General features: G+C 45.8%; 1 protein-coding gene across 1 annotated transcript; it reads left to right on the top strand.

Annotated features, from left to right (window-relative positions):
* The first annotated feature begins 2,413 nt into the window (after nucleotides 1-2,413).
* Nucleotides 2,414-17,550, top strand: EEF1G (eukaryotic translation elongation factor 1 gamma). Its single transcript, XM_069965386.1, has 10 exons — nucleotides 2,414-2,515; nucleotides 6,713-6,871; nucleotides 7,101-7,164; nucleotides 8,114-8,256; nucleotides 10,823-10,966; nucleotides 11,078-11,207; nucleotides 11,524-11,722; nucleotides 14,759-14,931; nucleotides 16,859-16,983; nucleotides 17,242-17,550. Exons 1-10 carry the CDS (start codon nucleotides 2,504-2,506, stop codon nucleotides 17,398-17,400), a joined length of 1,308 nt encoding a protein of 435 aa, XP_069821487.1. The 5' UTR covers nucleotides 2,414-2,503; the 3' UTR covers nucleotides 17,401-17,550.
* The last annotated feature ends 9,480 nt before the right edge of the window (nucleotides 17,551-27,030 follow it).

The following is a 27,030-nucleotide window of genomic DNA, read 5'->3' as shown; positions in this document are numbered from 1 at the left end:
CACACTGATACTACACAGAGAGGGACCCCACATCACACTGATAATACACAGAGAGAGGGGCCCCGCATCACACTGATACTACACAGAGAGGGGGGACCCCGCATCACACTGATACTACACAGAAAGGGGCCCTTATCACACTTAGTTGAGTCTAGCCTGGCCCAGAGTGATTCTGGGAGTAAAATGTTGCATCAAAGTGTGCAGATCAGTGGCTCAAACTAATTTAACCCTTTGAAAATACCACTTTTGCTGTCCAGGCATGATGGGAATTGTAGTTTTCCAACAGCTGGAGGGCCAAAGGTTTTCCACCCCTTTTTAAAAACATAACTTTCATTTGACTCTATATAACTAACAAATCCCCCTTAGCTGTCACCATAATGTCCTATGTGTTATGTGATTAGATAGAGAGCAGCTTTCTTATCCACAATAAGCAGCCAAGTATAAAATGTATATATAGACTGTATAAAACTAATGGGCAGTGTCAGGTGATCGCTCCTACTACCATTACTAAGCAACTGAACGCCGCTGTGTTTCAAGCGTCACTTTCAACTTACTGTCAGCCATGTGTGGTATGCCCCGGGGTGTTATGCTGGAGGAGCGTCCAGTCACTTGCTAGATGTTGAGGTGTGACACCAGTTCTATGGTGGTTGCCCGAGATACAGCTGGGCCCAGTAATGTTGTATCGTGACGTCAGTGCCGGTTGGGCACACAGGTATGGTGGCACACCTGCTTTTAGTTTCAAGGGCCGGTTGTATCTTGTTCCCCTGTGGACAGTGTCCTGCCGGGCTGCTACAGGGTCCATTGGTATGATGTCACGGTGGGCCGGAGCGGTGTAGTGACCTTCCCAGACTATTGGGACTGCCACAGAAAGGGGAAATGTCCCAGGGATGTAGTGTACACTGTCGGTGTGAGGTGAGGAATCACAGAGTCTCTTTATCATAAATAATCTCGTTTTTACTTGAAAAGAACTTGTGTGCAGCAAGTTATACAGCTGTGCCTTGACAGAGTGCGATACACTTGATAGTTCCCTTGATAAAGCGCTCGATAAGACACTTAATAATACAGCAACCAGTTCTGTGATAGGAGTACAGTGAAGAGTATAGTCGTGCTGACTGAGTAGCATGTTGCGAGACACAAAGAATCAGAGGAGCAGAGAGGAGGATGTTGTGAGAGTCCCAACCTAAGTCGTACTGTGCTATGCCGGGATGTTGGGGGATGAGGTAGAAGAATACTTAGAAGAAGAGAATACTTGTTTCCGTGTATTGACCTTTGGGTGTTCGCACCACCTCTTGCCCTACCAGTATCGGGGAAACCGTCCTAGCGGGTGACACAAGACCCGAAACCTTGGGATGAGCGGAATGCTGAGGATTTCCTGCTGATAGTCGCTCTGCGAGATAGAGTTCCTAGGCTCTTAGCCACTTTGCTCTATCCGGATCAGTTCCTAGCTTACTGCTATCTGTGGATACTGTCCTGCACTGTGACTCCCCTAGTCCATGGAGTGGGTTGAGATGATATCTGACTTGTCCTCCCCTGTAAAGGCTTAACACTGCATAGTGTTGTGTAGAGTAGACTGAGAAGAAACTGTGAGCTATGTATTGTCTCGCTTCCTACCCATACGGGGACCTGACTAAGGGTGCGTGCACACTACGGAATCCGCGCGTATGACCCGGGGCGGATTCCGTCGCTCTTACCCGCACGCGGCGAAGCGCACACTATTTTATGCACAGGCAGATTTTGCCGAAAGAATTGACATGTCAATTCCGCCACTTTTGCTACGTGTGAACATAGCCTCATCGGTGTGACATCAGTGGCCCAAACTATTTAACCCTTTGAAAACACCAGTTACGTATTCAAATCAGGTAAAAATGCCCATCTGCCCACTTTGATGCCAGCTTTTACACCCTGAACCACTTTGGGCCAGGCTGAACTCTCTTGGGTATGATGAGGGGCATCCCTATCTGTGTATTATCCGTGTGAGATGTGCGGCCCAAAGTCAACACAATTTCGTGTTTTTACTCTGATGCCCATATTTATGCCAACCACTGGGCTGTCTTTACCTCCATTCCCCTCGGGGAGTTATGGTTATTATAAATGTCCTGTAAAAAAAATGGCTAAAAATTTAATTCTGTGAATAAGAAACTGCTGAATAAGAAACCAACTTCAGCATGGTCCAGGAAACGTGGTGGGACATGGGACATGATGAAAGTTTTAGTTGTGCAATAGACATACAGACACATTGGGGAGCAATATGGGGTTGAGGGTGAGCAGTCACACCACAGTCTCCTCACCATGGAGAATCACATGACATATAGCAGCAGCCATAGAGCCAGCTGCAGTATCCATCATCCTGAAGCCTTCCACGTCCACTATACAAGGTGCCACCACTAGGTGGCGCAGCCTCTGCTCTATATCACGACACCCGCCGGCGTCTCTCTCTTTGCGGTCGCTGACTGGTGACGTAGAGCGTTTGCTGCACGGCTCCTCCCTTTCTCCTCGAGTGAAGATGGCCGGTGGGGTGAGTAGAGAATGGGTCCGGGAAATCTCACCGCATCCGCCCGCCACAGTCATCCCGACGCCCGGCAGTCGGTCTCCTGTGTGGGGCAGGGGGTGCTTGTTCTTACTGTGTCGGTATTTTCCCCGACCCTTCTGTCTCCGGGTTGACAGTTCCCGCGAGATGCCGGCCCCCTCCCGGCTACACCCGGAACTGTGCGGCGCTGTCCATGTGTGTGTATGTGCACGGGGGTGTGCGGTGTGGAGCGTACCACTGTGCGGGGGGATCCTGGCAGCGCCTTCTCCTTCTCTTATCACCCCGGGGCTCATGGCAGCCTCTCTCTGCGGCTTCGTACAAGAACCCTGAACAAAGCGCCATGTGTGACCTGTCACCTGCGTCCTGCGGCTCATTGTGTTCTATGGCCCAGCACTTAGCATTGCTTCTCCAGTTCTTTTGTCTTGTCACAATCAGCTGTCAGTGACCTGTCACTAGGGGGAGGGGCAGCTGTGCCAAGGGCTGTATACTATATACAGTGTGTGCTAAGGCCTATATATACTATATACAGTGGGTGCTAAGGCCTATATACTAGTAGTGGTCTCTGTGCCTAGGGCTGTATACAGTGTATATAGTAGTGGTCTCTGTGCCTAGGGCTGTATACAGTGTATATAGTAGTGGTCTCTGTGCCTAGGGCTGTATACAGTGTATATGTATGTAGTAGTGGTCTCTGTACCTAGGGCTGTATATAGTAGTGGTCTCTGTACCTAGGGCTGTATACAGTGTATATGTATATAGTAGTGGTCTCTGTACCTAGGGTTGTATATAGTAGTGGTCTCTGTACCTAGGGCTGTATACAGTGTATATAGTAGTGGTCTCTGTGCCTAGGGCTGTATACAGTGTATATAGTAGTGGTCTCTGTACCTAGGGCTGTATACAGTGTATATGTATATAGTAGTGGTCTCTGTACCTAGGGTTGTATATAGTAGTGGTCTCTGTACCTAGGGCTGTATACAGTGTATATGTATATAGTAGTGGTCTCTGTACCTAGGGCTGTATATAGTAGTGGTCTCTGTACCTAGGGCTGTATACAGTGTATATGTATATAGTAGTGGTCTCTGTACCTAGGGTTGTATATAGTAGTGGTCTCTGTACCTAGGGCTGTATACAGTGTATATAGTAGTGGTCTCTGTGCCTAGGGCTGTATACAGTGTATATGTATGTAGTAGGGATGTCACGATACCAGAATTTTGAGTTCGAGTCCGATACCATCTTTTTCCGATACTCAATACCATTTCGATACTTTTGAAAAAAAGCACTTAAAATACAAATATAATGACACCCCCCCCCCCCCCCCCCTCACCCAGACTGTGGGTATGATGCCCCCATGCACCACATTTTTATTTGTGACTTTTTGATCACTTTTTTTGTTACTTTTTAATGGTTCGGACAATTCCGCATGCAATGATGCCAAATGTTTATTTTTTGACATGAATAAAAGGGAAAGGCGGGGATTATTAGGACTTTTATTCTGAAATTTTTTTAATTGTCATCTGCCTCATAGGGGTTTTTGTCTTCCCCTGGATCAGCACAGTAGTATTTCTCTAGTTTTTTTTTTTACACTTTTTAATTCCCTTGTACCTCCCAGCATACCTTGTGCACTACAACTCCCAGCATACCTCCTTGTCCACAAAGAGGTATGGTGGGGTTGTAGTACACAAGAAGGTATGCTGGGAGGTACAGTGGTGCAGCAGCAGCCTCCCAACACAACAACTCCCAGCATACATCTTTGTGCACAAGAAGGTATGCTGGGAGTTGTAGTGCACAGAGGTATCCTGGGGGTTGTAAGAGGTATGCTGGGGGTTGTAATGCACAAAGAGGTATGCTGCTGGGAGTTGTTGTGATGGGAGGCTGCTGCTGCACAACTACAACTCCCAACATATTTCCTTGTTTGTTATAACTCCCAGCATACCTTCTTGTGCACTACAACCCCCAGCATACCTCCTTGTGCACAAGAAGATATGCTGGGAGTTGTAGTGCACAAGAAGGTATGCTGGGAGTTGTAGTGGACAAGGAGATATGCTGGGAGTTGTCGGAAGGCTGCTGCTGCACAACTGCAACTCCCAACATCTTCTTGTGCACTAGAACCTCCAGCATACCTCTTTGTGCAAAGAGGTATGCTGAGAGTTGTAGTGCACTAGAAGGTATGGTGAGAGTTGTAGTTGTGCAGCAGCAGCCTCCCGATCCCAGCAGCAGCCTCCCGATCCCAGCATACCTCCGTGCACTACAACTCCTAGCATACCTTCTTGTGCACAAGCAGGTATGCTGGGAGGGGACTGGCCGGTGTGAGGGACCGCAAAGTGCAGCGGCGGGTCCCGGGGGACGGAGGGGAGGGGTGGATGAAGGGCTGGACTGGCGGTGCAGAGGTGGCTGCCGGGGCTGACAATGGGGGGCAGGACTGGAAGGACGCAGCCGCGGCGGGGGAATAGTTAAATAACTGCCACCCGTAATATCGCGGGCTGCAGTCATTAGCAGTGGGGGCCGCTCCATATACAGCAGACTTCTGCTGCATATGGAGTGGCTCTGGGGGGTGGGGGTTAAATGCCACTGTCAGTTGTGACAGCAGCATCTACCCTGTAAAATAGCCGGCACTAGCGATCGCTATGTGCCGGTTATTTGAAGTTGGCGCCACCGGGAGCGGAGAGCGCGTGGGCGGAGGAGGGGACGACAGGGGGCGGCACACAGAGAACACGGCCGGCGCTCAGCTAGCTGCCGGCCGTGGTCTCTGCGCTGTACTTTATATTAAGCTGCGCTATTATGCAGCTTAACATAAAGTATCGATACCAGGAAATCCTGGTACGGAACCGTTTTTCTGCCAGAAATATCGATAGTAGTATCGATATTTCGGTGCATCGTGCAACACTAGTATGTAGTAGTGGTCTCTGTACCTAGGGCTGTATATGTATAGAGTAGTGGTCTCTGTATCTAGGGCTGTATATGTATAGAGTAGTGGTCTCTGTATCTAGGGCTGTATATGTATAGAGTAGTGGTCTCTGTATCTAGGGCTGTATATGTATAGAGTAGTGGTCTCTGTATCTAGGGCTGTATATGTATAGAGTAGTGGTCTCTGTATCTAGGGCTGTATATGTATAGAGTAGTGGTCTCTGTATCTAGGGCTGTATATGTATAGAGTAGTGGTCTCTGTATCTAGGGCTGTATATGTATAGAGTAGTGGTCTTTGTATCTAGGGCTGTATATGTATGTAGTAGTGGTCTCTGTACCTAGGGCTGTGTATATATAGTAGTGGTCTCTGTACCTATGGCTGTATATAGTGTATATGTATAGAGTAGTGGTCTCTGTACCTAGGGCTGTGTATGTGTATATATAGTTGTGGTCTCTGTGCCTAGGCCTGTATATAGTAGTGGTCTCTGTGCCTAGGCCTGTATATAGTAGTGGTCTCTGTGCCTAGGCCTGTATATAGTATTGGTCTGTCAGGCTTTGTTCATCTATCCCTATGTACCAGTCTCGCTATGTACCAGTCTCGCTATCTGTCTGCCATGCTGGGCTAGTATTGTACCAGTCCTCCCAGCTCTGCTACTGTACTGGTGACTAGGTGTGTCCCCGCGTCCGTCCATGAGACATCATCTTGTGAGTCAGGACGGTGGCCCGGATTCGGCGTCTGCCTGAATGGGCTTCATAGGGTTACTGGAAGACTTCTCTAATCCTGTAGTTAAAAGGGTTTGTCCTGTGCAGAAAATCCATTCTATATCCACTACTAGGGATTTATGGGTAAATTGGGTGTGGGGGGTGCCCTGTACAGGGCTCAGGCAGGTGCATAGTGTCTACAGCTCCGCTCCTGCATTATACAGGGGGCTCAGTGATGTGTGTGACTGGGCACTGTGTAACACTTAAAGGGGTTATTGCCTATCTACAGCGTAGGAGATGAATGGTCTGTGGAGGTCTGACTAATGGGGGAGGGGGGGGGGATCTGACTCCTAGGACCACTACTCATCATGAGAACGATGCTCTCTTATCCCTGTTGGGTCAGACAGAAGCTGCCAGGGACCACCCCGATAAGTGTGAAGGTGATGACTGGTCCCTTTAGGTGTTCTCAGTGAGTAGGACTGGAGGCAGATCTGGGTTATAAGGTTGGGGGCGGGGAGGTGTATGGACGAGATCCAGTAAGTAGAAATGACCTGCATGTTCTGTGTTTTTCTCTTCTTGCAGACTCTGTACACATACCCTGATAACTGGAGGGCATACAAGCCCCTCATCGCTGCCCAGTATTCGGGGTTCCCCATCACTGTTGCTTCCTCTGCTCCAGAATTCCAGTTTGGTGTAACCAACAAAACACCAGAGTTCCTGAAGAAGTTTCCTCTGGGCAAGGTGAGGACATGGGAATGGTCTCACATATAGTGGACAGCATGTATACAGAGAAGGTCATAAAGATGAACAGCGTCATTCATTCCTACATATTTAGGCGGTAGAATCAGTGTTGGATAATTTCACACTCTTATTTATTAAAATTTACCCTGTAAGTTTGTTTTTTGTTTTTTTTAAAAGTTTTTCCAAATTCTAGAATAAGTCTTAACTTTTTTAAAAAAAAATTTTTTAGGTTCCAGCATTTGAGGGGAATGACGGCTTCTGTCTGTTTGAGAGCAGCGCCATCGCTCACTATGGTAAGTCTATTGCCTGTCATGTGTGGATACATTGTATACCATATGGGCATCAGTAACTTAAAGGAAATCTGTTGGGTCCATATGGGGTACAAAGCTGCAGACACTGGCTAATGGGTCGTAGGAATGATGCCTTGTCTTGGCTAATGGCCATTTCCATTTGCAGAATTCTACAACTGCATTTTTCCTTGGAAGGTGAAGTGCCACAGAAGTAATTCTGAGCCACAGCATGCAGAACTCCTCCCCCACCTCTCCCTTCTTTGACTGATGTACAGGGGTGAAGGCTCATCCTGTACAGTTAAAGGGGTTATCCAGCGCTACAAAAACATGGCCAATTTAATTAAAGTGACACTGTCACAACATTTTTGCATTTTGACTCCATCTCCCCCCCCCCCCCCCCCCCCCCCACTCCACTTCCAGTGGTTTTATTTATTCTCTGAGGCCGCTGTACACAAGTTCAACACTGGGAAGTGTTCAGTGGCCCTATAGAGAATTAGTAGAGTGCTGCATGCTGAGCACTCTATTCATTGCGGCGTGATTGCCTCCCCGTTCTCAGGATCTTAGGGATAACAGCTCATATGGGAATACCCCCTTAAATGGGCTTCATGGCTAAATATTTGGTTAAATATTAAATACAAGAGGTTTCTCTTGTATTTTATGGCTGCTTTGTGCTAGTCAATTCGCTTATACATATATATTATGAATTTAAATGTGCTGCCCTCCATGTAATAGCTAGGCTTCATTACGTCTTACACCTGTGTCCTGGTGGCAATAGAGCTTTTTTACCGTCTTATTACTCGGAGGCGGCTTTTATATTAAAAAAAATAAATAAAAAATTGCTACTATTTGCTCTTAGTACTTTCTAGCTGTGAGTGATGACAAAAATAACTGGTTCAGGTTTTTGCCACCACGTGTTTCTGACTTTGTCCTCGCACCTCTTTCCTCTCCTCAGTGGGTAATGAAGGACTCCGTGGATCCTCCCGCCTAGACCAGGCCCAGGTCCTTCAATGGGTCAGTTTCGCAGACAACCACATTGTCCCTCCGGCCAGCGCTTGGGTTTTCCCAACTCTGGGGATCATGCAGTTCAACAAGCAGGTAATAAATTTTGTCTATAAATGATGATCACTATTCAATGGTGTGTGTATTATGTATATACACACTATATAGGGTCTTTCACTACATTCAGACTTCTGCTTAACGTGAACCTATCACCAAGATTTTCCGGAAGATCTGATAAAATGCTGCCTTACCATGTGTCATGTATCTTCTGGAGAAGCTCTAGCTGCTCAAATGAAGTCTTTTATTTCGGCGTGCGAGACATGCCAGGAACTAGTCATCTGGGCCATGACTAGTCTGGGTTCTCTGCCTGTTTGACAGGAAAAGAGGCTTCTAATTGGCCTTTTTTTCCTGTCAATCATTCCACAGAGCGCGCTGACAGGCAGATAGCCATGATAGTCACGACCCATATAACTAGTTCCTGACGTCTTACACTGGATTAAAATACTTCGTTTGAGCAGCTAAAGCTTCTCCAGAAGACACAGGACACATGATGGTGCAATGTTTTAGCAGATCTTCCAGGCACTGCTAGTAGCGTTACCCGGAAAATCTGGGTGATTGGTAGGGCTGGGCGGTATACCGCAAAAATACCGATACCGTCACTGGGGTCGGTTAACCGACCTCAACTCTGCCAGGACGGTATCTGCGGTAATTTTGTATTTTTAGCTCCCAGAGTACCCTCTTTCCTGTATCCTCAGAGCGCTCCTGCACGCAAACTCGCGGCCCGGCGTGATCGCTGCACGTTATGTGCAGGGACGCCCATATCAGAGCGGGAGTAGCAGCAGGGTCCCGGTGAGAATGCCCGGGGGCACAGCCGTCCCCCCGCACCCGTCCAGTCCGAGCGCCGGCCCTCCCCCCGTCCCGCTGTACTTGTCCTGGCCGGCGTCCCTGCACACACAGGACATTAACATGTGCAGCGCTCACCGGCCCGAGGATGTTAATGTCTTGTGTGTGCAGGGACGCCGGTGTGCGCGGGGAAAATGGAGGAGCAGCAGGGTCCAGGGGAGAATAGAGTGCACAGCCTTCCTCCGCACCCGTCCCGCCGCACCTGTCCTGTCCAGTGTCCCTGCACACACAGGACATTAACGGTCAACGCTTGCTGGCCGGGACTGGTGCCGGTTCCCCCGAACCCCCCCCCCCCCCCCATCCCCCGGCCGCGCGAGCACTGCACATGCTAATGTCCTGTGTGTGCAGGGACGTGGCCATGTCACAGCTGAAGGTGGAGGAGCAGCACGTGGGGGCGGCTGTCCTGTAGTTCCCTCAGTAACAGTACAGGACTATAATATAGGAGGGATAATTGGCTGCAACAAGCAGGATAATAATTGGCTGCTGCAGCCCATGCATTCCTTCTATGTTACAGCCCTGTACTGTTACTGAGGGAACTACAGGTCCCAGCATGCAGCTTTCTATACAGCAATACACCCCTGCCCGCCCCCCTATACAGCAATACACCCCTGTCCGCCCCCCCCCCCCGTATAATCATACACCCGTCCGCCCCCCTGTTTACCCATACACCCCTGTCAGCCCCCCCCGTAGTCATACACCACTATCCACCCTCCCCTGTATACTCATACACCCCTGTCTGCCCCCCCCGTATACTCATACACAACACTGTCTGCCCCCCTGTATACTCATACACCCCTGTCCGCCCCCTCCGTATAGTGATGCACCCCAATCTGCCCCCCCCGTATACTCATACACCCCTGTCTGCCTCCCCGTATAGTAGGGCAGAGAGATAGAGAGATAGATAGATTGTACTGTACTGTCACCTGTATATACTATATACCCATCATATATATACTCTGGGTACCTATAGTACATGGCTATATACCTGTATATACACGTCCTGTAGTGTGTACATAGCTGTATGCTGTATATCTGTATATACATGTCCTGTGGTGTGTACATAGTTTGGGTTGCTGCTCATTAAGTTACTGTACTTTTTTTTAACTTTATAGAAACAAACTATCCCCAGTTTGGCACGACCAAGTGGGTGTGGCTTACAAAGGGGCGTGTCATAGTTATCGTCCAATTATCGTTACCGCAGCTACATATGCGATAAACCGCGATATTAATTTAGGCCAATATCGCCCAGCCCTAGTGATTGGTTTGTTTTAAATCCATCCTTCAAAATGTAAAGGTTGCAGCATGTGCACTGACGGCATGGCTCCTTTTGTATATTCAGCTTCACTTTCCTCCTGGGACCTCTGTGGTAGTCTCGCTAGTTTCTTCTCCCAAATCCTGCCATAAGGCTGGAAGCGCAGCATTTTTTAGAAAACTGCCACTGCAGGTTTTGTGCCAGAACCAAAAAGTCCTCCCTTATATTTCCATTTTCCTTTCCATTTGAATCCACTTCTGGTTTTGGCACAAACTGCAGTGGCAAGTTTCCAAAACTGCTCTTTTCAGCGTAAAAGTTTGATCGATCATAACCAAATTAGCATCTGTGCTCCAAAGATAGGGTAGCATGGCATTGTTGGTTGGGGGAGAGGAGAGGGGACCAGTGGTCTAGCGTCTTAAGTTAGAGAAATAAAAGCAGGAAAAACTATGAATAAAAATGGAAAACTGTGGATTTTGAACCTAATGGTATATCTGGTGTATCTTTTAGGCAACAGAACAAGCCAAGGAGGAGGTAAAACTTATCCTAGCTTCTTTGGATGCTCATCTCCAGACTCGGACGTTCTTGGTTGGTGAGCGGATCACACTGGCTGACATTGCTGTTACATGCTCCCTGCTGTGGCTTTACAAACAGGTGGGCTTCTCCTCAATCCTCTGATTCCATTTCTCTTTTCTAAACCTTTAAATATCAGTGTTTAGCTTCTCCTGTGTGGTTGCCTCTTAAAACCTGTTTTGCTTCCCACAGGTCCTGGATCCGTCCTTCCGCCAGCCTTTTGGTAATGTCACAAGATGGTTTGTCACATGTGTGAATCAACCCCAGTTCCGTGCAGTCTTGGGAGAAGTGAAGCTGTGCGACAAGATGGCTCAGTTTGATGGTGAGTGTCTAAATATGAATCTTCTCGGCGGCATTACAGTAGGGGAAAAGTGGCCATGTTTTTGTAGCGCTGGATAACCACTTTAAATATATAAGCCTTGTTTTTGGAAGAGATGAGCCACAGCTTTGGCAGTGGCTTATCCCCTCCCCATAGAAAACACATGCATGTTTCTTATGTTGCATATGGAAGTTGGGAAAAGATAACTGTACACATAACATGTATGGGAGTAATGTAGTCCATCCAACACTGTACCTGCAATATTTATTGCTATGAAATGCTTATGCTTTTTTTTTTTTTTTTTTTTTTTTTATAACAGCTAAGAAGTTTGCAGAACTGCAGCCTAAGAAAGAGACCCCCAAGAAAGAGAAACCTGCAAAGGAGCCGAAGAAAGAGAAGGAGGAGAAGAAGCCCGCTCCTGCCCCAGCACCAGCCGCAGAAGAGGATCTTGATGAGTCTGAGAAGGCTCTTGCAGCGGAGCCTAAATCAAAGGATCCCTATGCTCTCCTCCCCAAGAGGTATGGGCCTTTCTATTCTAGTGTTACGCTGTTTCATGTTTTCCCACTTCTGTAACTGAAGACATGTTGGGGGGTGTATGAAGATCTTGCTACACAATCAACACAACACGATACAGATGTATAATACACAATCTTCTACAGATCTTTCATATATGAACATACACTTAATGTGAAAAAGCAGATCTAACCTGCTGAGTTGCTGTATTGCACAGGAGATGCTGAGGAGGAAGGTAAGTTTCTTTCTTTCTCCTTGGTTCTATTTCTGTTATTGGGTGTTTTAAAGTGACACTGTCACCCCCTATTTGCATTTTGACTGCTCTCCACAGGTGTAAAGGGTAAATGTTACAGCTTTCATTACTTATTTTATATCACACCTCATGGTGCTTGTTCTGGTAAAAAGTCGTTTTATCACATGTGGGTGGGGCCTTGCGTCTTTTGTGCCACTTAGTCCCGCCCCATCCGTGATGCATCGCCGCATAGGCCATTGGAAGGGCCAGCCTAAAGCTCTAGGCCCCACCCCCTAGTTTGCCCCACACCAATGGCCCCTGAAGGGGAGGGGCCTATGCGCCAATGATGGCATAGATGGGGCGGGGCTAATTGGCGATAGGGGGGGGGCGATGTGACACATAGGCCGCGATGCCCCGCCCACATATACCAATACACAGGTGATAAAAACAACTTCTTACCAGAACAAGCACCATGAGGTGTGATATAAAATAAGTAATGAAAGCTGTAACATTTACCCTTTACACCTGTGGAGAGCAGTCAAAATGCAAATAGGGGGTCACTTTTTAAGCTTCATGCTAATTTTTAAAGTCCTGCCCCTAGTGCACCAAAACTCCTAATTATCATTAAGATTAAGCTCCTAATAGCACGGAAACTGCACTAAAGATGAAGGTAACTTATCCTAAGCGCCCTGTGTGCTATAGGGGCATATCTGCACGTTTAAAGTGACTCTGTACCCACAATCTGCCCACCCCAAACGGCTTGTACCTTCGGATAGATGCTTTTATTCCAAGATCTGTCCTGGGGTCCATTCTGCAGGTGATGCAGTTATTGTCCTGAAAAACAACTTTTAAACTTGCAGTCCTGTGTCAACTGCTGTGGCCTAGAGTGTCTGTGCATTAGGCTGGCACAACCTCTGTCCCCCCTCCCACCCTCCATCATTAGGAATGCTCCAAGCAGATTTTCTACTTTGCATCACCTGTGTAAGCACGGCACATGGGCTGGATCGTTAAGGCACCTGTGCAGTGTTTTGAAAGTGAGGAGTAGGAGAATACCTGGCTGGAGCGTTCCTAATGATGAAGAGGGCGGGGAGCAGGGACAGAGCTTCTGCCAGCCTAATGCACAGTCACTCTAGGCCAGTTTTTCTATACTTCAGTCCTCACCATCAGATCATACTTTGAGGATATCCTTAGTATTTCACAGGTGATATAATTATACTCGGTGCATCAGGTGTTATCACAGGTGTTCTTTGTATGGGATAGCTTTAAAATATGACCTGTTGGAAAGGCCTGAGGACTGGAATTGAGAAGCACTGCTTTGGCTGAGCCTTATGTTGCCAATCATTTCCCAACATGTGCATGTGCTTGGCTTGGATGCATATGTTAACTAACTTGCCCCTCTTGCCTTAAAATTTAGGCACGGAAGTCAGAAAATGCCCATGAACACTAGATGACTATTCTTGCCTAAGTTAGCGCTTTCAGCTGATGTGTAAGGCAATCTTCTAGGCTGTTATGTTGTGTTTACACAGATTTATCTGATCATTTTTGAAGCCAAAGCCTGGAATGGATTTGGCAATAGGATAGATCTTTCTTTTTATGACCAGTTCTGGCCTTGGCTTCAAAGATCTGTCACATAAATCTGTGTAAACGCATTAGGTATTCATCTGGCACAGACCAAAAAACTATAAGGGCCAGTTGACATGGGGTAAAATCAGTGGAATTCCGCAGTTGCCCTCTCCACGGCGGAATCCCACCTGCCTTAGTGTCCCGCAGTGTCTATGGGAGGGCTTGCGTCCTCCACTCAAAGAATGTACATCCATCTGAATTCCGCCGGCTTTAGTGTGAACATACCCTAAAGTGACGAAAGACTAACATCACTATCACATGGATTTTTACTAATATGTATGGCTTTTGCCTGCCACATACATACTGTATACTGTACAAGCTTGGTACACAAGGTGCTTCTGACAACTTGTTAAAGGGTCTGTGTCTCTGGGTAATATATGTACGTACTTCCAAGGCTAAAGCCATTGATTTATATGCATATGTAATAATAAGGCAGTCACTAGAGGGCACCCAAACTCTGCTTATGCTTTTTATGGTAATTTGCTTCAGTTCTGCTAGGGCTGCACCATTGGTTGTAGCCCATGCTGCTTTTTACCTTTTTTAGCTAATCTTAAGGAGGATTTCAAGTTAAAGTGTACCTGTCATTCAAAACACACTTTTTAAATATTTTTACAGACATCAAAGTTTTGATCTGTTTTTTTGTGAGTAAAGGCTCAGACCCTGACAAATATAGGGCATGTCAAAAGACCCATACGCATTAAACACCTTGCATCCTGCTAGGGCTAAAAACTAGAGCATGACCTGGTCTACTGCTGGCAAGGTTGACTGCCCCAGTGCCAGTGTTCTTAACCTTTATAACACTTTCTGCCCATGGCATGATTGGCTTCTGTCTGGTTCACTGGGCACAGATCAGAGCGCCAGCAGTGGATTGGCACCAAGTCCTACAGCTAAACGAGATGCAGAAAAAGGGGCTTTTGCAGAATTCCCCACCAGTAAGTCCTGTCTCAGTATGGGGAGCTCTTCTATAGTACACAACGCTTGTTAATGTTGTAGATTACGTTAGCTGGCGATCGTGTTTTATTAAAACACAGGGTGGGCTGTTAATCTTCCTGTGTGACTGCAAAGGCTGTAGGGGGGCTGGTTTGGCTTCAGCATCCAGATTATTAAGAGAACAACTTGTCCTCTCTGTAGTTTTGGCCATACTGTGCTCTCATCTTTCCTAATATCTCTTGGCTTTGCCTTCCAGTTCCTTCATTATGGATGAATTTAAAAGAAAGTACTCCAATGAAGACACACTGTCTGTGGCGTTGCCTTACTTCTGGGAGCATTTTGACAAAGAGGGCTGGTCCATCTGGTATTCCGAGTACCGTTTCCCAAATGAACTCACTCAGACCTTCATGAGCTGCAACCTCATTACAGGTAGGTGATAATGCAGCGTCTTGAGGGTCTGCGGGCTGTCTGTTCTTGGCTACAGTGTAAATGTTGATTCTTTTACTGCATTGGTTTGTAGCGCCTGCCTGTTTCAAAGTATTGCTATGATGCAAGCAGTGACAGGAGAGCGGAAATTTAACATTTTGGATCATTTGCGGGGTCCTGAGTTTAAAGCGAACAAAGGATACCATCTGCACAAGTGTTCCTTTTTTAAATCTCCCTGGGTTTCCTCTCACATTCTTAAACTTAATTCTTGGTTTTCGGTTTTGTTTGAGATTGAATCATTGTGTATCTGAAACAAATGTTAGATGCCTCCTAGATGGGGCGGTTGTCCCTCTAAGAAATAGTAGACCAGAGCAATGTCGGTGAGTTCACGTTCTCATTTACGCTTAAAATTTCCAGTGCACGCATTTCTCCTGTTAAAAGCCCCTATTACATGGGGCGACAGAGGAACAAATGAGCAATGTTAGCGCTCGCTGCGGGTGAGTGCATCGGAGCCTGTCCGGGAGACCGCTAGATTGTCCGGGCAGCCCATAGCAGCGGTCTGCTGCCGCTGCTCCTATTCCATGGAGCGTAGGCAATAGATCGCTGCTATACAAACTACTGCAACCATCAGCCAACAGTGTTTATGTCTGCTGCTTGTTTTCTATTACACAATCGTTTTTTTTGTAGGGCCTAAAGAATGGGACCTCATCGGATCTCTTGAGGCTCATGTTAATAGCTGTATATTAAAATGTTGACCTAAAAGGGATGTTCTGTAATAGGAAAGTCAGTGCCATAAACTTGATGGGTTGAGAGACACACTGGCTTCTGCCTACACAGCCTGTCATTGGCTCTGACCAGGTCCACACAAGCCTGAGCTTGTGTCATAGGTGCAGGATTTAGGTGTAAGCAGCACTGTTTGGGCTGTTCCCAAGACGGGGGTAAGGCCAAGGTTGAATGAAGGGACAAGCTGCTGGGTCTCTTAAAGGGAGTGTTGAAAAACATAAGGAAAATCTTCTGATGTCTTATGTTACATTCCTAAGATAGGGCGCAGCTTGGGAAACTTGTTCAGTAACACTGTGTGGGAGGAGGTTATCACACAGAGATCCTGGCTTGCCTGCACCCTGCTGTAAAGATGCTGCTGTTGTGTTTGGCAGCTTGGATGTAACCTGTTGAATTGTCAAGTTAACATGGTCATTAATCTTGGCGGGACAAAGCCGCCTATGGAGCAGCAAAGCCTCAGGTTCCTATTCCTGTTTTCCGAGCTGCTGGGTCACGCCGCCTTAATGCTTATAGTGAATCTGTTAGCTCATCTGTATGCTATGGGCTTATGTGCAATAAAGTTATAGCTTCTAGAAAGCTGACACTCCTGCCTAAAAAGATTTTAAAACTCAAAGGCCAAGGAGGCTGTGCCGACCAAGCCTGGTATAAAAACCGCATTTATAACTTAATCCAAAGGCCTTCCGCTTTATAAAAGGTGGTGATTGTTCTTTTTTTTTTTTTTTTTTATTGCATCTGTTGGTCTGCGTCTCATGAGATGCAGATTCTGACAAATGTCCTTTAAAGTCACGGTTGTCTGCTAGCCTTTAGGAAGCTTGTAAACAGAAGTAAAATTCTGAGACTGCAAAATTGCGTCAGTCTCTTGTGTGTTCAACTGTGTATATAGGTGGAGGTAGTTTACATGAATATTGCAGCAAAAAGGGCAAACCCTCTTTATGTACTATCTCTTACCCCTTCCACACCTCCAGGCACCTAGCAGTCTACTGCAGGGATGTCAAACTGTGGCTTTACACAGTTCCCATCACACTTTAACTGTTTAGGCATGATGGGAATGGTAGTGTTGGTGCACTTTGACCCCTGCTGTTTAAAAGAATGTGAAGATGTATACAATGTATTCTGCCACAAATAACTTTTTTGCATCTTCCCTTGGCAGGTATGTTCCAGCGTTTGGACAAGCTGCGTAAAACTGGCTTTGCCAGCGTTATCCTGTTTGGAACCAACAATGACAGCACAATCTCCGGAGTGTGGGTGTTCAGAGGCCAGGATTTGGCATTCACAGTAAGTGTGAAAGAACTGGGCAGAAGCATTTCATATTTCGAACATTTGCAGTGTTAAAATAACTGATTCCGTATGCCGCAGTCAGATCTCCTGAAGTCTGCACTTCTCCCATTCTGTGACTAGAGGATATTATGACGCAGAATGTGCTTTTCTGCAAATATAGACCTGTCGGATCACTTGGAATCTTAGTTTATATTTGATGCTTGACTATATTTGATGCTTGACAAGTCGATTAATAACTAAATCATGTTTTTTCAGCTTTCCGAGGATTGGCAAATAGACTATGAATCTTACACCTGGAGGAAGCTGGACACAGATAGTGAGGAGTGCAAAACTCTTGTGAAAGAATATTTCTGCTGGGAAGGAGAATTCAAGCATGTGGGCAAACCCTTCAACCAGGGCAAAATCTTCAAGTGAGGATCCTGGGGAGGGAGAGAGGAGCTGTCTGTCCATTGAAGAGCAGTTTCGGGTGTGCTGTTAACTGGCCTCTTCAAACGCAACATTCAGACCTTTTAACTTAAGACGGCAAACACAAAATAAAATAAAAAAAAAAAACATCCACAGCTATGTATAGTGTTTTTTCCTTTTTTTTTTTTTTTTTTTTTTTTTTTTGCCCCCTATTCCCCCCCCCCCCATGAAGCTTGGATGATGCTAAAAACCCACTGACACAAAGTGAAAGTAACTTGTGCCCTAGGTTTGCAGATTTCCCTCAAGGTTGTGTTTTTGGCAAAGTGTACCTTATGATCCAGGCATAAAGTGGGTTTAAAAGGAAAACCTACAATTATAGATAAGTCTATAGGTTCATCCTAGAATAATGGTGCAGCTCCGTGTGCACCTGTTAAAGCGCACAGGAAATAAATATATACAAAGCGCACACAGAGTGAGTACTACACAGTGGGCACTCCTGTGTGGTATCTCAGGTGAGTATAATTTTATGAGCTGTGCCTGAAATGCCACACAGGAGTGCCCACCTTGTTGTGCTCCTTCTGTCTGTGTGCTTCAGACACATGGGTTTTAAAAGGTGTTGTCAGGAGGTAAATTCTTCTTATGTGATATACTTGAGGATGGTGTAAAAGTAAAGAGGTGATCAGGGCTGTGGAGTCGGAGCTAGTTTTGGCTGGAGTCGGGGGAGGGGGGGGGGGGAGAAAATGTACCTTTCAAAATTTTATAATCAATATATTTTATGTTCTAAGGACCTTTCTGCCATATATCAGTAATAAAGCACTGGCCCTATTAGATAAGGGTGGTCGGGGAGAGGTTGTCGGTCACTATTAGGCAGTTTGTTTCTGAGCTGGAATAGTCATTGTGTGGGGGGAGATCTGGGCTTTGTGAATGCTGGATGATTGTATGAGCAGCAGTGTGATATGAAGATATCCTGTGTAATATGGAGGAGAAGAAGCCGTAAGTAGTCTAGCAATAAACTATTGCAGTCAATGTAGTGGTTTCTCTGTCAGAAGATTGTGTTTTTTGTTTTTGTTTTTTTGTTTTTTTTTTACCCCCCCCCCCCCTTCTTTAGTGTGCTATGGCTGCAGCAGGCTGTCTGTGTGTTGGAGAGGCAGAAATTAAAGGTGTATTCTGGGCATTAGTGAAAAATTCAGGGGGGATGGTGTCGTGTGGTCATGATATAGAAGTCCTGTTTACCTGCCTCTAAAGTGCAGCGTCACAGCTCATGGTCCCCGCTGTCTCCCAATCCTGTGATGTCATGGCCCCAATCAGAAATGCCCGCTCAGTCAATCAGTGGTTGAGGTGGGGCACAGCTGCAGTCACTGACTGGCTGAGCGGGTACTTCCTGTGGGCCCACAATGATTCAGGAGTGCGGACGCTGACAGTGGAGAAATCTGGGCCTATGGCTGACCCCTCTTTATCACAGAGATCTGGCATTGTTAGTGTTTTGTGTATGATTAATATTTATATAGATACATAGATTGTTAGCAGGAAAAGACCACCTGCTCCATCAAGTCTAGTTCTGAGTGGTTCAGGACATGGAGGCTTGAGACTAGCTGCATCCACTGCACACACAGTAGAAGCTGCTTTACATCTTATTCACTTTGAAGTTGCCCCAGGATCATGGAGGTCATTACACAGAAGCTTGTGAGCCAGATCTACTTTACACCAGTATGATAAATAACTGCTGGTGTCTGACTGGCAATTTATGAAGGCGCTGGGGTCTGCAGTCGGTCCCTGATAAAATCGGGAGTTGGAGCTCCTGCGTAGCGGCTCCACAGCCCTGGCAGTAATACTTGCCTACTTGGAGCCAAGTCGGACCTATGTAGGTAGGGTTTTTTCTTGTAAACCGCATCAAGGTCAATCTCTATACCTAGAGATCTGTGGAAGCCGATTCAGCCGTGTACACGTGTATTTAGATAGGTGTGTGTGAGATCAGGCTTATTTACTTATGTATTGCTGGGGTTATCGACTGTTCAGGAGCATAGCAAATGTGGTGAAGATCTGTAATGGCTTCCTTTTTCCTGAGAAAATAGGAAGAAACCTACAGCCATAGTAAAGCCCTTACATTAGAGAGAGATAATCTGTGTGGAGTTTTTCCTTGAGGATTAGGCGCTGCACGGCAAGTCCAAGATCCTTATTAAAGAAGTTGTAGTAGGTCTAATAAAACCACTTTTATTGCAGATTATTACAATTACTACGACACCTATCCTCCTGATAAGGATCTTGGACTTGCTGTGCAGCACCTAATCCTCCACACACTGGACCTCTGACTGTGTTCATCTTTCTCTGATTCCTGCACCGAATTGCTCTGGTACCTGCAAGGGCAGCAGATGGCCAATAAAAGTGATTGGTGCTATTGGGCTCGTAGCACGGCCGCCCAAGGTGAGCACCACCAGTAATCCACTTTCTTATTTCCATGCAAGCTGCAGTTTTACACTATGCGCCGTACACTTTTTTTTTTTTTCTATAGGCCTTACATACACACCTCCACAGTCCGCTGCCAGGATCAGTTTGCAGAGTTTGTCCACATCAGCCATGCTTGTAAACTAGATGGGTGGGGGATGTTGCCTCAACCAGCCAGTCTTCTGGATGTGGAGAGTAGCAAAGTGCTGGGCATAATTTGGGCTGCGTTTACACAGATATATCTGACAGATTTTTAAAGCCAAACGTTCTATAAATGGAGAACTGGTCATAAAAGACAAATTTCTCATTTAAAAAAAAAAATTCTATTCCTGTCTTTGGCTTCCAAACATTAACATAACATGTGCAAAGAGTTGTTTGATAGATCTGATATGTGGTCCGTACACCTTTTCAAATGGTATTCATAAACTTGTATATGATGCATTATGCACACTACTTAAAAAATTGCCACCAGTTTTATTACACAGTAAGCACAAGTGGTGCTCCATTAACTTATAATAGAACACATTGTGGTCCTGACGTCTTATTTGATGGGGGGAAAAGACTGAAGGAAATGTTAATGGCGGCTCTACAGCATGGACGCAGCATTATTTTATTAACCCTTATAACTGGTTACCTCCTTGGGGCGTTCAGCTTAAACTTCTTGTCACAAGAGGGCACACACTCCGTAATGTTGAAACAATGCTTTACAGGAAATGGCACAGATGTGTGGTGGGTGTAAAGGCCCTATTCCACGGAACGATTATCGTTCATAAACTCGCTCCAACGACCGCTCATTAACAATCACTAAACTTTTTTTTTTTTTTTAAGCGAACATTTAAACTAGAGATGAGCGAACCGGGCAAGGTTCGGGTTCGTATGAACCTGAACTCTCGGCTTCTGATTCCCGCTGTCTGCCCGCTCCGTGGAGAGGGTGGATACAGCCCGAGGACCTCCTAGAAAACTGGGATATAGCCATAGGCTGTATTCCAGTTTTCTAGGCGGTCCTCAGGCTGTATCCACCCTCTCCACGGAGCGGGCAGACAGCGGCAATCAGAAGCCGAGAGTTCAGGTTCATACGAACCTGAACCTCGCCCGGTTCGCTCATCTCTACACATAACGTTAACGATATATGTAGTGTAACGATTATTTTGCGGCCGTTTAAAACGTTCGCCGGGGTGATCATGACCATACGACACACCTTTTTTTTTTTTTTTTTTTTTTAACCTTTTTACGAACAACTGAAAGATTTCTAATTTTACTAACCGATTAGCGAATTCTTTCAAAGACCATCAAATTTTTTTGTCATGCTGAAAAACAATTTTAAACGACAATATAACAATTTTGCCTTTGTCGTTCACTCGTTTACACCAATTCTACGAAGCGATTATCGTTAACGAGCGGTCGTTGGAGCAAGTTTATGAACGATAATCGTTCCGTGGAATAGGGCCTTAAGGGTGCTACAGGCTTGCGGCAGTGAAAGGGTTAATTGATGTCTTCATATCCCAAGTATGGCTATCCAGATGATCAATCTGGCATATATGACTGTTCACTGAACTGCTCTACATTTATGGCTTAGCTGAAGCCGTTCTCTTTGATATATTGTGTCCCATGAGGCCAACAAATGCCTTCTATGTCCAGTAATGTCTGATTTCGTGCTGTATCAAGGCAGTAATTGTTTTCCTTGCAGACACACCCCTGTACTCCACTAATCTAGAACATCTCCTATCTCGGCCATCACCTACTCATGGACCATAAATTACACAATGTACTAAATGCAACCCCCTCTGAATTGTTGGCCTCTATTCTGGGTAGTGTAGTGTAGAGCTGCTTCTTGCACTGTCTAAGATTTGTATAGTTGGAATTGACAAATGCAATCAAAATTGTCGGATGATCTTGAATTAAACGGAGACTGAAATCTGCCATGAAAATTTCTTTTAAAGCTCCTATGATCTTTAGTTTTAGGAGAATTTGTATCACAAGCGTACCCAAGGCCTTCCCAGAGGACTGAAGAAAAGCCCATTTAAAGAGTTACTGTCATTTGTAGAAACTTTCGACATGTCAAAAGCTACTGATCACATCAGGTTTCACTCCTTAGGCTTGCTACAATCCCAAGTTACATCGGTTGTCAATCAAAACCTGATCTGATTGACACCAGGGAAGAGGTGTGCTGCTGTGCACTCTCTCAGCACTTTCATTACAGGATTACAGCACGAGATTACAGCAGGTCTCAGGAGGGAGTCCTGGTGTGATCAGTAACTTGACATGTCTGAAATTTAAGTCTTTACAAATGACTAATGATTTTTAAAGGTTAATTTAACACGCAACAGATTTGTAGAAAAGAAAAAAAAAATCCAGGTCTTTCCTGCAGAATCATACTAGACTATAGTTTCAAAAATTTCTCTGACAAATCTGAATATGTACCGTGCTGAGGGCTGTAACCTCCTTGCCTCCCCTTTTTTTCCTGTTTCTGCTTGTATGATCCCTGATTGCCAATCAAGTAGGGATGGGAAAGGGGTGAGGATGGATTCCAGTTTACAGCACTGCAGCAGTTTGGAACCTGAATTGGAGAGATTTGTGGACATGGGTTTTCAGCCATCTTGATTGTTCTTTCCCCACTGAAATTTCAAAATGCTGCCTATAGTTCCTGTTTTGCAGAAAGAGAGGAGTCTTTTCACTGCACTTACCCTAGGCCGCAGTGCGGTACAAGATGGACCCCTTTTCCCGCTATTTTCTCGAAGTGGGAACATAGCCTAAAACAGATCTTTATAAAAGACCTCAGGTGTGAGTATAGGATCAAATAGCTTTTTCCTAATGGCAACATTTCTCTTAGAAAACTCCTAAAATTTGCATACAGGGGGTGCCTTCATGGAGAGGACCTACCAGGAAAATTACCTGTGGCCGGCCTGTATTTGGAGTTTATGCTGTGCTTGAAGCCCCGGACACCCCACCAGGAGCATTTCATGTGTGAAATGAGATGGTGTATTTAACGGTGTGTTTACACAGATTTATCTGTCAAATCTCTCTGTATAAACGCACCCTAAAGCCCCTATTCCACGGGCCGACTGAGAGGAGCAAATGAGCACTATTAGCACTTGTTTGCACCTCGTTCTCCGCTCTCTGCCGCCGCTATTCCACGTGGCAGCGGCAAGCGGGTGAGTCCGGGGGGTGCCGTGGGGAGGTGCAGGGATGTTGCCCGGGTGATCGCTAGATCATCCGGGCAGCCCATTGCATACAACAGTGATCTTCTGCCGCCGCTCCTGTACCATGGGGCGACGGCAGCAGATCGTTGCTGTATGATTCGTTTGTCTTTCAACGACACAACGATCAGCCGACATGAACGATGTCGGCTGATCGTTGCCTTCTATTCCACGGGACGATTATCGGCCGAATACGGACGATAATAGTTCTGTGGAATGGGGCCTTAAACCTACCATGTGTGATACTGTCTACTAAACTGATGTATTAAAGACTAGCATGTGTGATATAATAGGTTTAGATACACCAGCTCTGTAGCTAATGTGTGATAATCTCTACTAAGCAGGTGTATCTAAACCTATTGTGTGATACAGTCTACTGAACAGGTGTATCTAAGCCTATTGTGTGATACTGTCTTCTAAGCTGATGTATCTAAGCCTATCATATGTGATGATGTCCACTAAGCAGGTGAATCTGAGGGCGCCTATACACAGAGAGATTTATCTTAAAGATTTATGAAGCCAAAGCCAGAAACAGACTATAAACAGAGAACAGTTCATAAAGGAAAGACTGAGATTTCTTCTCTCCTGAAATCCAGTCCTGGCTTTGGCTTCATAAATCTGTCTGTGTAAAGGCACCCTTAGCCTATCATGTGTGATACTGTCTACTGAGCTGAGCCAATGTTTGTAATACTCGCTTTACACAATAGATGTAAACCTGTCCTGACCTGAGAATGCTACCAGTTGAGTATATGTTATGTTAGGTATTGTGCACAGATGATGTTATGATGGTTAGTAGTGCGGTTGTGGTTCTGGTTTGCACATGTGGCTGTTATTACAGTGGTGTGTTTGATGAGAATGAGGTTGGAGCAGCTAATACATTTATGGACTTGTATATACTGGAAATATACACTCACCGGCCACTTTATTAGGTACACCATGCTAGTAACGGGTGGTCTTCTGCTGCTGTAGCCCATCTGCCTCAAAGTTCGACGTACTGTGCGTTCAGAGATGCTCTTCTGCCTACCTTGGTTGTAACGGTTTGAGTCACTGTTGCCTTTCTATCAGCTCGAACCAGTCTGATCATTCTCCTCTGACCACTGGCATCAACAAGGCATTTCCGCCCACAGAACTGCCGCTCACTGGATGTTTTTTCTTTTTCGGACCATTCTCTGTAAACCCTAGAGATGGTTGTGCGTGAAAATCCCAGTAGATCAGCAGTTTCTGAAATACTCAGACCAGCCCTTCTGGCACCAACAACCATGCCACGTTCAAAGGCCCTCAAATCACCTTTCTTCCCCATACTGATGCTCGGTTTGAACTGCAGGAGGTTGTCTTGACCATGTCTACATGCCTAAATGCACTGAGTTGCCGCCATGTGATTGGCTGATTAGAAATTAAATGGTAACGTGCAGTTGGACAGGTGTACCTAATAAAGTGGCCGGTGAGTGTATATAGGAAAGGCTGATGACATCACAAAAAAATATTACACATAGCTGCCCAGGTGACATACCGTCAGTCACTCACTACAAGGGTGGGTTCACACTACGGAATTCTTCACGGATAAACTCCGCGGAATTCTGTCGGCTGTCCGCGCGCTTTCCGCCGGCTCCATAGACACCAAGTGACATGTCACTTCTTTCGGCGGATAGCGGAATACGCCGGCCCATAGAATGGTGTCTATGGAGCCGGCGGAAAGGCGCGCGGACAGCCGACGGAATTCTGCGGACATTATCCGCGAGAATTCCGTAGTATGAAAGCACCCCTACTCAGTAGAGTTACATGTGAGTGATCGCTCTCGCTTACTGTGAATGGCACTTGATTGGGTCTATATTTGCTTCTGTATACAGTGGTACCTTGGTTTAAAAGTAACTTGGTTTAAGAGCATTTTGGTTTAAGAGCTCACAGTTTTTTAAAATTGTGACTCGGTTTAAGAGCATTGCTTTGGTGTAAGAGCTTCCTGTACTGGGTGGAAGGGGGTGTGGGGGAGGGGCATGGTCTGCACAGGGTGGTCTACAGCACTGTACTCTGACCCAGGAAGTCTTCCTCACCTTACAAATCATAGCAGATCCACTTCAGGCTGGGGCTTGCATCAGGGGACAGGACTGTGGGGGTAATCTCTCCATAGCTGTAACCCCTCTCTCCCCGGACAGAGAGTGCTGCATGTATGTGCCCACATATGTCCTGCTCATTCCTTCATGCTCCCTGCTGTCTCTGTCAGCCCTAGTGTTTCCCATCCTCTCCATTACGGTACAGTAACTTTTAATATCACATATCCTGGTGAATTTCGATTACAAGCAAATTCCCAGAACGAATTATGCTCGTAATCCAAGGCACCACTATATATATATATATATATATATATATATATATATATATATATATATTTGATGGACAGAAACAATTAACTACAAGCAAGAAGCCAAGAAAGAACTGCTTCTTAGTCTGCCTGCAAAGTGCTTGGGTCCAGATGACATGTAAGAGGAGAAAAACTTCTATCCACCTCCTCTGCCCCAGCAATATCATTCATCACCAACACCTGGAATTGTCAATGTTAGGATTTTTTTAACCAGCTAATCTGAATATAACAATTTTTAAGGATCCATCGTGCACCACCTGATAGAATATTGTGCATGTTTGGGTCTAGTAAGAAACCAGAAACTTTCTAGAGCAACATCCAAAGTTTATTAATGCCAATCTAATTTCTAGGTCAAAAAGAGGGACATGTAAGGGGAAAAGAGAGACAGACGGACATTTGCCAAAAATAGGGACTGTCCCTCCAAAAGAGGAAGGGTTGGAGAAGGCAGACAAAGCCAAGAAAAGTGGCAAGATCCCAAAAATGTAAAAAATGCCAGAACCCAGTAACATCAGAAATCCGCCATCCAAAGGAGCGAAAAAAGATGATGATGATGAGGGGGAATATGATAACGGCAGCAGTTGCCATGATGAGAAAGCCACCAAAGGGGACATCTATTTGGAAGAGCCTGTTATGTGATGGAACTTGCCAACGGAGGGGACTTGTTTGATTTTGTCAAAGTACTGGCCTTTTGATACCGTTACAGTAAAGTTCATTACGGCTAAAGTGGTGTGTGGCACAGAGTTCCTGCATAGAAAAAAAAATTATCCAACATGAACTGAAGCGATCCATTCTTCTCAGATGTCAGTTGGGAGGACCTGGAAGCTGGTAAAATGGTTCCACCAGCAATATTAATGACATTGTCTGTTGACCTCAATGTGGAAGAAGCTTTGGCCTTTGCTGAACTATTAAATATCATCATATCTGAAGATCAGCTAATCTTTAAAGAGTTCAGCTTTGTGTGTTCGTAGTGGTCAAAACAGTATTATCCTGTCATTATTGACAAAGAAGATGCTGATGATGATTGCTTCATGTACACCATGACCTTTACTGATCTCTTCTCCAATTTAAATTTATGGGACTTTTTTTTTTTTTTTTACACCAAACTTGACCTTAACTACTGGATTTGATCAAAACAACCAGATTTTGGCTGTGCAGAACCTTTGTAGGGATTGTGTTAAGAGGCGGTGCACACCCTTCATAGGGCTTGTGTTAGGGGGCAGAAAGCAGTGAGAGAGCTTCGTGAATAGAGGGTGTGGGGCTCCCTGTTGGTGCCTTCACCTTGCCGCGGGAGCTTGCATGCCTTAGTGATCAATAGAGCTAAGCTGGCTGGAGTAAATGCTCCTGGTGAGGTCTCCCATGCCAGACAGGTCAAAGGGGAGAGGCTAGACTAAGGGTGGTATTACACGGAACGATAATCGGCCGAATTGGCCCGATTCGGCCGATTATCGCTCCGTGTAATAAATGCAACGATCAGCCGATGACAACGATCATCGGCTGATCGTTGATATAGGTTAGAACCTATTTTCGTCGGGCGCCGACCGTGCACCGCTGCGTGTAATAGCGGTGCGTGGCCGGCGACTAACGATATACATTACCCATCCACGTTCCAGGGCTGCTCAGCTGCTTGGCTGAGCAGCCTACCAG

Source organism: Dendropsophus ebraccatus, chromosome 4 (genome assembly GCF_027789765.1).
Source record: "Dendropsophus ebraccatus isolate aDenEbr1 chromosome 4, aDenEbr1.pat, whole genome shotgun sequence".
Lineage (NCBI taxonomy): Eukaryota > Metazoa > Chordata > Amphibia > Anura > Hylidae > Dendropsophus > Dendropsophus ebraccatus.
This window is presented reverse-complemented; position numbering and strand designations above follow the sequence as displayed.

Excerpts from the sequence above, each read along its gene's own strand:
- EEF1G (XM_069965386.1), top strand. Across the intron at positions 8,257-10,822 it reads TCATGCAGTTCAACAAGCAG|GCAACAGAACAAGCCAAGGA; the intron begins GTAATAAATTTT and ends TGTATCTTTTAG. Across the intron at positions 11,208-11,523 it reads CAAGATGGCTCAGTTTGATG|CTAAGAAGTTTGCAGAACTG; the intron begins GTGAGTGTCTAA and ends TTTTTATAACAG.